At 32.6% G+C, this 14,389-nt stretch overlaps 1 protein-coding gene across 1 annotated transcript in view; it reads right to left on the bottom strand.

Moving 5' to 3' along the window:
- Window positions 1-1,322: 1,322 nt before the first annotated feature.
- The window catches only part of LOC145687726 (uncharacterized), a 40,043-nt gene continuing 26,976 nt past the window's right edge, over window positions 1,323-14,389 (bottom strand). The window contains exons 15-26 of the mRNA XM_081761180.1: window positions 13,897-14,086; window positions 12,626-12,809; window positions 10,982-11,177; window positions 10,326-10,558; window positions 9,386-9,544; window positions 8,930-9,058; window positions 8,577-8,707; window positions 5,666-5,762; window positions 4,014-4,175; window positions 3,526-3,622; window positions 2,735-2,842; window positions 1,323-1,739 (exon numbers count right to left, since the gene is read on the bottom strand). Of these exons, the coding sequence (XP_081617306.1) occupies window positions 1,672-1,739; window positions 2,735-2,842; window positions 3,526-3,622; window positions 4,014-4,175; window positions 5,666-5,762; window positions 8,577-8,707; window positions 8,930-9,058; window positions 9,386-9,544; window positions 10,326-10,558; window positions 10,982-11,177; window positions 12,626-12,809; window positions 13,897-14,086 (1,754 nt within the window). The 3' untranslated portion in view covers window positions 1,323-1,671. The remainder of the gene's footprint in view (window positions 1,740-2,734; window positions 2,843-3,525; window positions 3,623-4,013; window positions 4,176-5,665; window positions 5,763-8,576; window positions 8,708-8,929; window positions 9,059-9,385; window positions 9,545-10,325; window positions 10,559-10,981; window positions 11,178-12,625; window positions 12,810-13,896; window positions 14,087-14,389) is intronic.

Here is a 14,389-nt window from a genome sequence, read left to right as displayed (position 1 = left end):
ATAGTGACCTTTTGAAAAAACTTCGAGTGCAAATTCATGAAAAAAGGCCTCAAATAATGTCCAGAGGCGCACTCTACCATTATGACAGTGCTCCAGGCCACTCATCTGCAGTTGGCATGGCTACTATTCAAGAATGGGACTTTGAATTTGTTCCTCATCCACCCTATTCCCCAAATCTGACCCTTTCAGACTGCCACTTGTTCCCTAATCTTAAAAAGGCTCTAGTAGGACGACGTTTTGCAAGGGATAATCACGTCATGACAGCCGTAGAGGAATTTCTGTGGTCACAACCTAAGGATTTTTTTCTACTGGGATAAGAGAACTGCAGCACCGCTGGAACAAGTGTGTTTCTGTCCAAGGGGATTATGTTGAAAAATAAAGGTATTACCAAATCTGTACTTCTTATAGATTCCTCAAGGCTCAAAACTTTTCAGTCAATCCTCGTCCTTTTAGTCCTATTCTATCGATATTTTGTTTCTTTCTGTAACTAAAGTTCCTCTCTTAGACCTTGCATAGGTGATCATTCAAATAACTATTGTGGTAATTATCGCCTAGTTTTGCATGCAAATGGATTGTACCACTGTTTTTACGATGAACGATTTATGTTCTAAGCACATTTTCTTGAAGTTCTGAGTGTTCGGAAAATGAAATGAAATGAAATTTTCGAGTTTTACCTCCCACGGTTATGCCGGTTAGGCTAAAGGAGACGGTGATGATGAGTGATGAATGAAATGGTGGAATGAAGAAAGTGGGAGGAAACGGGAGAACCCCGAGAAAACCCACGCACACGGTGTTTGTCCACCACAAAGTTCACTTGGAGGAAGCAGGGTTTGAACCCAGGACCCCAAGCACTAGAGGTGATCATTCTACCACTGAGCCACCGCGGCCCCTTCTGAGTGTTCGAGGTCATGAACATCCTTAGTGGAAATAACTTCCTAACAAAATCTGGCGATGTACGTAAGTTTATTTGCGTATATGTAAACCATAGCTAGGACTACTTTCTATCACTACTTCTTTATATTCAAGGGCTTGTTCTTTTGCAATTATTGTTCTATCCCACAAAACAGTGAAAACGGCAGAGGAGGGGGAAGAATATGTTACAATAAATATTTACAGACGCTTGTAATTATTCCGTTACTATGTTTGTTTTCCCTGATTCGCATTTTGTGTTTTCTTTTTTTCAATCAGGTTTCACTTCATATACTGTTCTATTTATCTTTCCATAAATAAATGTTTATAATACAAATTGTTAGTGGAACTTAGGGAATTCTTGTCTTGCAATAATAATTCAAATGTTTTTTCTTTTCTTTAATTTCCAATTTATTCATGCTTCAGTTACAATTTATTACTGTCAACCATCACCATAAAATTCAATTTTGTTAAATGAATGTTCAAATTAACAATTGTTCAAAATTCAACATTTCAGTTAACTATTACCAATTTCAGTTAACCATCACCAAAAAACGTATTTGTTTAATGAATCCTGTATATAACTATCAGTAAAACGTTCTTGATAAATAATCATTATAGTTAACAAGTCATCAATATATAAATTTACAAAATGAATTTTAACGTTTACCGACACCGAATAACTTAATTATCACTTTTCAGTTTTGAAATCCTGTTCTTTTCTATCCATGATGCTTTACAGCCTCTTTAGTAGAAGAAATCTTAAATTAAGAATTGGCTTCTGTCAGTCAAACTCGAGAGGAATGTCCTTTCAGGAGTAGCTGGAGCCTCTGTAAAATTTTAAATTAGAATTAGAATATTTTTCAACACCTATGCGCGTCATTTAAGGATAGTTTTAAAATTTACTGGTCAATTTCTATACTTTCGATAATTTCTTCATTAAAGGGAGAAAGGGAGCAATTTCTATAATATACAAATTTATGATATTTTATTCAGAAATTATCTAATGTGAGGATTTCCTTAAGTTGGATGTGCAAAAGTTGGTATATACTAGGTAAACTGTTCATCAAAGATGAGTGAAAACTTATTGCAGCAGTTTCGAAAGTTACGCTTCAAAAAGAGGAAAGACAATAATTTTCACAGTATTCAAATTCTACACTCATTAAGCCTTATCCTTTCCGTGTAAAGAACTCGCATTTCTACCAGTAGATGATTCACATTTACAACAGTACGATCAAGGAAAGTAACTACTTTTCCGTAATATTGTATTTGAATTAATCGACTTTTAGCATATTGCTTATTAAAATATACACATTTCTTATTTATTAAAGTTTATTTGACAGGAGAAATTCAGTTTTAGGTCGTTCTATGTTCTCATACAAAATGTAATCAATCACACACAAGAACATATAAAAATATCAAAGTAACAAATTATCAGCAATTTTATTGAAATTGATACACATAAGTTAAAGTTATTACTAAATTGTCAATGATCTAAGATATTTATATTTAAATAATAATTTTTATTGTTGACAGCGATTATATTTATTGTTTGAATGTTGCCTTTCATTAAGCAATAGCAACCAGAAACAACATGCTTTTTGCTACTCTGTATGCTATTAATCTGAATAGAAATGTATATTAAGCTCACTCGTAATAATATCGTTGGCGCATGCGCCTTCCGCGTACGGGATCCGGTAAAAGGTCATATAATTTCGATTTTTCATTATCCATGTCTTATATGGCCTCGGTGCTCAGAGAACCCAACTATGTATATATATCACAATAATTAATCAGTGAATTATAATATTAATGTAATACTCACTCATCGCAAACCAGCCAGGAATTCCAGCATCTTTTCTTGCAGCATACAAAGCATTCTTGACAGCTAGGAATGCCACAATTGCCATGCAAAGTGAAGGTTCACCAGTTGCTACGTACACAAAATAATAACATATAGAAATAAGTGAACAACTTATTTGTATCTGGAAGTTAGATGTTTCATTTAAACTCAATACTTAACTGAAAACGAGCTATTGACCGATATTTTGCCCCCCCCAAAAAAAATGTTTATATATTGTCTTTATAATAAATGCTTGAATTACAATTATAGTATTCCTTTCGCAAATGTATATTTTGTTTCAATTATGCTATGCATTTTTTGAACAGCACACAGAAGAGAGCCGAAATATGAGCAATTAAATACTGCAAATAACGTGCACATTTCTCTCAAACAATAATATAAAGTGTTTATGTGGTATTCATATCTAAAGTAACGAAACATGCCTGTCGTACGGTTGAAATAAATATTATTGTGAAAATAACAATGCAAAATTGAAAATCAAAATGAAAGTTTCAACTTTCATAAATGTTTTAAATGAGACCTAATTTATCACCGGTCACCAAAATATATAGCAAATTTCAAATGTTCACACGAAAATATATTTTAAATACAAACATTAATTCACGTTTTTCTGTCATTAGTATTATTTTTAGAAAAGTAGGTGATAAATTTAAGGAATAGGTTGCAAACGTGATTTATACCCATTGTCACGCAGTAAATTTCGAAATGTACTGCCAGTGTTCATATTTATTTTTCCAGAAATAAGTTCTCACCTTTAGATCCAAGAACGCCATACGGATTTATAGTATTTTGCGAGAAAGTCACTCTATAATCTAGCGGAATGTCCTTGGCAGTAAATGGCTTGTATTCCTAGATAAAAGGAAAATAATCAACACTGTCATTTTCTACAATTATTTAGAAATGTTTTACGATGATATTCTACTCAAACAAACATATTTCTAAATATATCAAGTTTCTCAAAATAGTGCAAGTAATAGCCAATGCTATTCTAAGTTAAAACACACACCTTCTATCTGAATGAAATATCGTTTTGTAATTAGTGAGTAAACATACAGATTATATATATATATATATATATATATATATATATATATATATATATATATATATATATTAAATACGTAAATTTTCTCCAACAATACATTGAATCGTAACACATTTTTATTACGAAATATATAAATTGAATAACATTTACATGCACATGTACCAATAATAGTCGTAATCTTTTCATGCAACATACCCATGATCTATTTGTGAGTAATCTTCCAGTATCTGGATCGAAAATCAGTTCCTCATTAAGCCAATAGCTCATTCCCATTATAAATCCTCCTTCAACTTGACCGACATCAACAAGTGGACTCAAGCTTCTTCCAACATCCTCCAACAAGTCCGCACGAATTAACTACAAAAATATTGAATGTGCATATTAATTTAAATTTCCAAGAAAACGTTAGAATATATTTTGTTTCACTTTTATATTTCCTAATGAAAGGTTGTTGCAACTAAATTATCTCAACAGTAAGTAAAAGAAAAGTCAACACGATGCGAGAGAATACAGAACCTAATGGTTGTATTAGATGTTATTTTCAACTTTATTAAGATAATCATAGACGATATTTACAATTCGTTTTTATTATAGTAATTCTCCACAAATCACTAAACAAATCTTGTACATCTGAGAATAGTTTCAAGCAAGACACAGCAGACTTTTCTAAAAACTTTAATGACAAGATATATGCCTTGGTATGATATTGATTTACTTCACAAAAAAATCCTCTATGTGTTAATCAGAGAGAAAAAGATAAACTATGGAAAGTTAATACAATATTAGTTTGAGAGTAATCTATTTTGACTAATGATGGAAACCATTATTTATTCAGAACTTTCGACTAAGTGGTTAACGCAATCACAATGTTATGCATAGTATCGGAAATTATTTCGGCGGGAATCCAGTCTCCATTAATTTAAAAAGCTGTAAGAGAAAAATTTGTTGGGTGAGACTGTATTTGCATTGACTGAAATTCTCACAGTGCCCCTTCGTGGACGCCTAAAGCCCATACTTCTGTACAGGTGCTCCAGATTTCGGTTCCTATTGTGAATCTACCATCAAATATAAAGCTGAATAGTAGCTCAGGGGAGAGTGACTTAGTAGTAGTAGAGCGCTGACTTCTGATGTCAAGAGTCCCTCGTTCGATTGAACGACATGTGGGTCTGTGATGGAGGACACCGTGTCCGTAAATATTCTTGAGATTTTCCCGTTTCTATCCATATTCTAATTCACTACTTTTTTCATAATCATTCATTTGCATTAATCATCCGTCTTCTTTAGCGTACACGGCGTAATCGTGGGACGTAATACTGAAAACTTTCATTTTTCGAGTAAAGATTCAGATCTCACTCTAAATACTAATTCTTTTTCCAGAGTGATGTACACAAGAGGTTTCCGTGTCATAAGCCTCATTGAGCAAAATATTATTCAGAATTAAACATTTGCCATATCATGATGTGTACAAATACCTGAAATGATAATGAACTTTGGAGCTTGAAGTTCTTCTTGACGAATTCCTGCGTACCCCAGAGCTGTCTCATATTGCTTTAAACTAAACGTAACTTGAGAGTCCAACCTACAAACTAATCCTTTTTCAACAAATAGTCATTAATCAATTCCAAAAATGAGTCAATGAAATACATTTAAAATAGAATGAAGAGTTAAACTATATACACCTTCCATTAAAATTTATCACTTTGCTGCAATTTATGAACCTATGTTTATCGTAAATTTGTTTACAGGCTTTTCCTTGGTGCTTTGTAATGACTTATTAAGCCAAGTACAAATTACAGCTGTAAGGAAAAAAAGTCACATTGTTTGCGTTTGAGAAACAAGGTTCTTACGTTGCGTTCTCCTGTTAGAATATCAACTTCTACTTCAACAACTGCTACTCCCCAGATGTCGTACGGTTTGACATCAACGTCTTTGTTTGCTGAGTACCTTAAAGTAAAATTACATGAAATTATGTATTTACTTAAACACATTGAACAGAATTCATGAACATTAATACAAATAATTTTAGAGTCATTTTCCAATGATTCTCTTTACATGTGTAACAATGGAAGCTTAACAACATTGTTCCTTACATTTAATTTTCCAACGTTTTTAGAAATTCATGATGTTTCTAAATATTGTGCCCTTTCCACCAACTCATCTGTAAAATTAGACATCGGAAAAACAATCAGGTATCTGTGTATCAACTCAAGTAGAAACATTTACATTATTACTTCAAATGCAAACTACGTAAGACTTGGAAGTATTTCCTACGAGGTTTGCAGAAGAAGAGATTAAGGAAAATTCGAAAATTATTAAACATTAGAATTGAAAACAACAACAATTTTCTTTTACATAAATTCTGAATTAAATTACTAATGGAAATTATGATTGGAGACTGAGTGGATAAAATTGAAATATCACAAATTCAAAATTTTGGTAAGCTGATTCCTATGAAACTCTCTTTCGCTCTCAAACCCATCAAACTAAGATAACACCTTTGTTGATTGTTAAATTGCGAACTTAACAATCCTCAACGATACACGTAAAATAGGACCTATAAGAGTATAGAATACTCATACATCCGATTTTTTTGATCTGCAAACTTGTACATCCGATACTGCAAACTTGTAAGAGTACTACTTTTTTCATTCTGATCTTCGAGGTCAGGTTTCCAAAGTAAAGAGCAAGAAAGACTCAAATTGAATATTGTGAGAACCTTAGAAATGGACTGTATGATGACAGTAAAGACAAAAGGAAAAACAGTATTTAGGTGAATTTTTAAATATTGCATTTGCAGTTCAAATTAATTATTTTTCATAAGAATTATTTCTCTTAGGGCAAATATAAATTATTTATTGATTTCAGAAAATCCTACAGCATTGTACAGCACTGTTACCGAACTTGATACACCAGAAAAGATAGATGATATATTACTTAAGATATATTTAAATGAACCCTAAGTAAAGTCCAAGGAGGGAAGTACTTGTCTACGTGAATTCACGTCGTGAGTGGCTTGAATCAATTGGCGTTTTCGTCATTGTTATTCAACTTTGCTCTGGAATACAGTAAAGTACAACTAAAGATAGCAACCATAATTTGAGTTGATCATCATCATCATCATCATCATCAATTTGAGTTGAAATGAAATGAAATTCAAGTTTTACGTCCCACGATTATGCCGGCTAAAATAAACGACAGGGTGATTATGAGAAATGAATGAAATGGTGAAATGAAGGAAGTGGGAGGAAACAGGAGAATTCCGAGAAAACCCACGCACACGGTGTTTGTCCACCACAAAGTTCACTTGGCGTGGGCTGGGATCAAACCCAGGACCCCATGCACCAGAGGTGAACGCTCTACCACTTTTTTCACTTTGGTTTATTTCACATGAATAGTACATTGTACAACATAACAAATCAGGAGAAGAAACCACTGAGCCACTGCGGCCCCTATGATTTGAGTTGAATGGAACTTAGCAGTCGTATCTTATGACGATGATGATTTCAATCTGATACGATATGAGATTATATGAAGGAGAATAGAATGAAGTATAGATATATTATTAAACGCCTGGAGTAACATGGGTATAGAAGGAAAGTAGAGGAAACTAAAGACATGGAAATTTACAATAACCACAATACTGCAAATTAAAAATACCATAAAATATCAAGTAATACATTCGACAAAGTGGATATTGAGATATCGGGATGAACGTTGACAGACCAAGCCCACAAAGGATTTAGATGTCAACTGAATGCTGGGAATTCATGTTTTTATTTGTCTTTGCAAATCCTGCTAAAAAATTGAAGCTTAACATATACAAAACGACATTTATGGCTGTTCTGTTGTATGGTTCCAAGACATGGTCGATTACCTTGAAGGAATAACTCAGACTGAAAATATTTGAAAATATAATCAAGAGACGAATATTTGGACCCAAGAGGGATTGGAATGTGAAATGGTACAAACTTCATAACGAGGAACTGCATAATTTATAGTGCTTGCCCAACATTGCTTGGGTCATTATGTCTAGGAGTATCAGGTGGGCAGCTCGTGTAGTCAGAATGGAAGAAAGTAGGAACCCTTTCAAAAGTTTAAATGGAAACCCAATTATAAAAAGAGGAAGGAAAGAAAAACCTTTAGGGAAACCTAGATGCATATATTAAGAGAATATTAGAATGGATCTCGCAGAAATAGGAAAACAAAGTAGAATCTGGACCCAGATGGCTAAGGATAGAAGTCTTAAAACCTTTGTAATTAGATCTTTGAGTTCCATAGGCCATAGACTTAGGACACGCAAGATTAACAGAATCGTTTATATTATGTATAATGCTATATGTAACCTTTTATGTAGATTTTGTTTCCGTTTCGCTCCTAACTCATTTGTTCATGTTAGTTTTATTTTATATGTTAACATTAATTTGAATGTCGTGAATAGAAAAATCTTAATTTACGAATTTTATTCACAAATAAGTCAATTCTGGTTTGATTTCCAAATTACAAAAAGGGAACATACATGACCAGTTACTTATTACTAATAAAATTTATCCGTAGAAAACATTGAATCTTACCATCCAATCTTTAGAAATTGTCATCTATGCTTGACGCATTCATAAAAAAGAATAATTTAACACATGCATACGTAAATTTGAAAAATACCATACAAAATACGTTTTTCTGAAAGAAATTAAAAAAATAATACGCCATAAGTTAAAATGTATCAGTATGAATTTTAATAAAATGTAAATAATCGCTTACGTGTATTCAGCATGGAGATCAACTCCTTGATTGAAACATTCTTGAATGAGTTCTTGCCAGGTAGGGTTATCCATTTGTTCTTTTATCGGGTTGATTCGGCTCAATAGTGTTTCACAACATTTCAAAGTAGCCTGAAAAAAATTGTTTAAGATCAAGATTTAACAAAGTATTTAGATATCTTATTCAAGAACACCAATTACCATAAATAATTATGCTGTAAATACTATTCCATAACATGTTTCACAAAGAAAATACTTTTAGAGCTTCATGCCACATAGTTTTATTAGTTTATATTTGAAAGATTAGCAACATTCATATTAACATTTCCAAAGTAAAGTAAATTGTATACTTACATAAGAGCACAGATCACCAGTAAGGCTTCCCGATGACACGGAGCCATTTGGTGATATAAAATTGTAAGCGGGCTTGATGCTAACCATATCCAGTGGGATTCCAAGAGCATGGGCACAAACTTGAGCTACCTAAGGAAATATAATAGATCAGTGTTTAATACATACTATGTATATTTTCTTTAAATAAAAAGAAGCCTTTTTTACTGGGGATAGAGTAATGCATTTGAAAAGGTTGGATTTTTAAAATCAAAAATAAGTCTGAGCGAACAAACTGACAATAGAATAGGTCGAGATGGATAAAAAATTCAGATATTTCAACTCTTGTAATTTATCAAAGTAAAATTTTAATATGAGCTTCGCGTCAGTTGGGTCAAACTTTGGTTTGAGTTCAAGATCTCATTTTTTTAAAAGTACGTTTAACGTATTTCTGGATCTTGAAGAAACTTAAATATTTACTTTGGTATTTGTTCCTTGTCCAAATTCAATTCCTCCATGTGATACTGCTACTGTGCCATCATCGTGAAAGATGGATACCAAAGAGCTGTAATTCCCTGAATAGTCCAGCGGATATCGAATTGGAACCAAGGCAATTCCTCGTTTCTTCCAGCGGTTGGCCTAGAAAAGAAAAAGAACGTTTTGCTTATTGAGGTTTTAGAGGTATCCATACTCATGTACTACTGCCGTAGCGATAAACATAGCCAGCTTCCATCTTGATAATCCTTGTAATCTAGTAGCTTAAGTGACCTTAGATTTATAAATAAGCAGTAGAATCAAACTAGTGGGGAAACTTTCTTATCGAAACTCAAAGAACGTTACGTACGATTTCATTTATATTTTGTAGAAAATCAATTAAATTGATCAAATATATTACACTAAATTTATTTTCAGCATCCATATAAATGTTCTTATTTCTTATAACATTATAAACATAAAGAGTAGCTTTTCATTTCAAGGCTCCTTACTCACACTAAATTGATAGAAGATGGATACACTGTTTTTTAAAGGGAGAGAGAGAGAGAGAGAGTATTGAATAAAGCATAAGCATACATGCATATTTGTTTGTTAGAATTATATCTATGATAAGGCGCAGAAGTTAATAGAGATACATATCTATTAATTCAAATTCTTATCGTATGAATTTTAAGTCATTCTCTATATAACAACAAAATAATTCAGGTCAAATTATTCGATGTGCTAGGAAAATTACAAATAATGTAGTTAAAGGAGAGGAAACTTATTTTTCTTGACTATTCGAACTCAATTTATTTGGATTCAACAACATCGCCGTAAAAAGAAATGAAGAGTTGTCAAAGCAGATCAATTTTCATCTAAGTCTCAAATTTGCATGTAGCCTCTAACAAGCAAATAACATAACTAAGTGCCTGTAGATACGTACAGCATTGAATGCATCAATACTCTCCTTTCTTGCATCATAATTTGATGACGTTTTTATCTGTTCAATCATTTGTGGGATTGGACTTTCATCTCGGAGGGAGTATCTAGGCCCAGCCACCATCTCAGATGTTGTAGTCAGTACATTAGCGAGCCTCACATCAGTTGGGTCTAGATTGAGAGCAACAGCCACGTGGTCCATAATGACCTCAATGTTGGCAATACCCTCTGTCGTACCTGGAAGATATATCAGCAATACACGCAAAATAATTAGAACATTGAAGATTCGGCAAACTATTATTATTATTATTATTATTATTATTATTATTATTATTATTATTATTATTATTATTATTATTATTATTATTATTATTATTACACTTGCATTATATAAATAAGAAAATATGTATGTAATTCTATAATCTTACTAAATATGAGTACAATGTATTAAACAGAAATGTTTGATGCGTAACATTTGTGCAAAAATTCAACTTGAAATAATTATCTTAATTACTGTCTTGACATCGTTATAGAATATCTAAGCGTTATCATTCTAGAGAAGTACCACTAAATATATCATTCTTCTTCAGTTATATAAAACAAATGTGTTTTAAAAACTTTCATCAAAGGAGTAACTAAAATTTCGAGAAATGAACATACCAGGTGATCTGCATGGTGTATTTTGAGGTTTGTCTGTAAGAACAGTAGAACCAGTAATTTCCCAACTTGCGGCATCATACATATTTTGAAATAACCTCTTTGCTTGGGTTATTGTAGGCTCGTTGTCAGTCCATCCTACTTCATCATACAACTTAGTTGATACGTATTCAAGTTTACCAGTTTCAGACACTCCTACCTAATAAAAATATCAAGCATCAGAACGTTTATGACGATATTTGAATAATGGGATAACACCATATACATACACTAGCATTATGGTAGATATTATTTCATTAGGGATTTTGATATATGAGCGCCCTGAGGGATAACAATGATATGTAACATTTTATAACTTACGAGTAAACCGGGAAAAATGTTATACATTTTCATGTAACAAAATGCTAGGGCATATATCGAACAAGCTTCCCCTGACATCTGGAGGTACATTTCCGAAATAAAACTATCTACATGTCGTTCTTTGGTTCGATTCCAACACATTCCACCTGATAACTCAATTTCACTTGGAGTGGCGCATACCATTATGTTCTTCCTAGCCACTCATATGCGTTTCCTAGTAATTTGTAGTAGAATGTACTCTACACAATAAATCTAAGCAATAATTCTAGACACGAATTTATACAGTGAAACAACTTATTTTGACTAGATACACATTTATTCAAGGAAACAATCTACTTTGATTTGAAAAACCTTGAAACCATGGTAAAATGCTTGAAGTTTTCCAGAGAAACATGACAGCAAGTCAAATAACAACAATAAATAATTAGATACATGCATAATAAATAAATAAAAATATTTAAACAAGTGATTGGGACAGCTGCCAATCCGAACTCAAAAGTTTCCGGCGTTCAAGTCTGTGGCCAAGCCGAGCCAAACAGAAATTGTCCCTGACGAGCTAGGCCACCAAATATTCCACCACGATCTTTGTTATCTACATGATGGGCCTCAAGCTCAACAAATTTGGTTTAGATCCAGCCGGTAGTTACCTACAAACAAAGAACATACAAGTGCAGCGGAGCCTGTTCCTGGCAGAGTTACTTAGGTTACTTGCCCACCAAATTCATTCAAATCCAGACAGTTGTTACCCAGAAACAAAGTACTACATTCAGGCTGAGCATAGTTTGTCCCAGGCCAAGCTCGGCCATGAAATATAGCGATATTAATTCCTTAGACAGTGAGCTACTTGTCATCATATTTCGTTTAGATTCTGTCAATGGTTACCGAGAAATAATATGCCACGTACAAGTCGAGCCGAGCTAAGCCAAGCTTGTCTGTGGCCGAATTGAACCACAGAACATAGTAATATTTATTCCTTGGACGTTGTTCTGCTTGCCTACTAAATTTAGATTAAATCTAACCAGTAGTTTCCGGAAATAAAGTACCACATACGCACACACATACACCTAGAGTGAAACTATAAAGTTCCGTATGCTTACGCCTGGAGCTAGTAAGTATTCTTTTACTAGGTGATATTCTAATGACTTGTTACGTGTTTCCCATGTGTACTGTAATTTAACAACTTACTGTATTTTTCAACATGTGTCTAAAATCCCAACAAAATTATCCCTGATTATTAAAGATAATACACATAAACCTAAGGTTAAAAATGGAATAATAAATGCTCACTTCATATTGATTGTAGTATGGATGACGTTTACCAATTGCCTGCATATTTATTGTCTGTGGTAGAGCAAGTCGAACAGGTCGATTTAATGCTGAGGCAGCAACGGCAGATGCGCAAGCAACCAAACTGGCTCTACTAATTTTACATCCAAAAGCAGCTCCCAGTCGCTTCACACTCATATTAATCCTGTAAATGTATAACAATAAATATTAGAATTAGGAACATTAAATATGCGTTGTTATTTATTTAGCTATTTCCTTTTTCTAAGATGCGTGATATAGTGTTACAAAGTACTAGAAATTAGGAATTTCACCTGTTTATTTAGCTAAAATTTTGTATCTATTTCCCTAAAAATATTCGACACTTTATACAAAATCGCAGATGGAATCCTATATCAAATTATGTATAAACGTTGCTGCTGTTAGAGTGGCAGAACAAACTGATAGAAGAGAAAAGTTATATCAAAATACAATTACTATTTTTTAATGAGGTATTGATACCTAGCTTTATTTAACTCAAAGACAATTTCAATGATGCTTTAAAATAACTTTATTATAGTTTCAGAATAATTATAAGCTACGTTTCGTCAAGTTAGATTCCAGGAACTTACCAATATTGTAAAAAAAAAAAGAGCAATATATGTACAAGTTAATAACAATTAATTTGCTTTCGTTTTCCTTTGTTGTTTAAATATTTCCATAAAACGAAATAAATCTACCATTTCTAAATGCAAAAAAGCGATTTTGCTACGTCCCGGATTTTGAAAAATTCATTCGAGAGACAATCTGGGCAAAAGACAACAACATAATTCGCATTCAGAGTTTCCTAAAGTAGAACTCAGAGAATCGCATTCCTTCCAAATATTTGTAATTAATTTTATTTAAATTCTATACGTAAAACTACTATAGAAGACAAGTTCAGTAAATAGTGCTTATATTCTTCATCCTGGCAGAAGTCACTAGATGCAAAATATTTGTTTCCATTTATAGCTGTCTCAAAATTATTGAATCATTGTTAATTTCATTCTGGCAATATTACTTAATGGGAATGTGCGTTTTATGTTCTTCTAATCTTATTTTATGTTCTTACTCCTACACTTCATTTCGCTATTCCTGTCCTTAACGCAACGTACAATTCCTTAACGTGCAAATTCTCAGATTAAGGGAATTTGTGACTTGTTCAGAATGACGTAGATGTAATATAGATAGGCAGTTTTAACTGTCTATATATACTGTAAATACAGAAGTAGATTTTTAAAAGTCAGGTCTCTTACGAATTTTCTTTGATATTCAGACATCTTGCCACAGCATTTTGAACTTCATCCATCCACTGAGTGGAACTATGAAGCTCTATTCCATCTTCAATTGGCACAGCAATACAATTTTGTGTTTCAGTGTTGAAATGAAATTGACTTCCTATTTCAAACTCTCCAGTTAGGACTTGAGTGGCTTTAGTTTTTGCAGCTAAAAAGAAAATAAAAATATATATACAATATACTTATCTTCTAAATCATTAATTCTTCATACAAATTAAAACCCACTGATTATCGTTAGATAGAATTGTTCAAATTTTCATTATTACATAAACAATGATGTTAGGTTTGTAATCTAAATGTTTGTGGTTATACACCGAACAATAACAAACACTCTGACATTTCATAAATTTTATATATTTCTTATTCCGTACTTCTCTATGTTCTACCTCCTTTCATAGCTTTTATTTGTATAATCTTTTTAATATTTAATAATACTAACATTTTAATGAAA

The sequence above is a fragment of the Thermobia domestica genome, chromosome 6, assembly GCF_964235325.1.
Source record: "Thermobia domestica chromosome 6, izTheDome1.hap1.1, whole genome shotgun sequence".
Taxonomy (NCBI): Eukaryota; Metazoa; Arthropoda; class Insecta; order Zygentoma; family Lepismatidae; genus Thermobia; species Thermobia domestica.
Note: the sequence above shows the minus strand (reverse complement) of the source record. Positions and strands in the feature narration are given on the sequence as shown.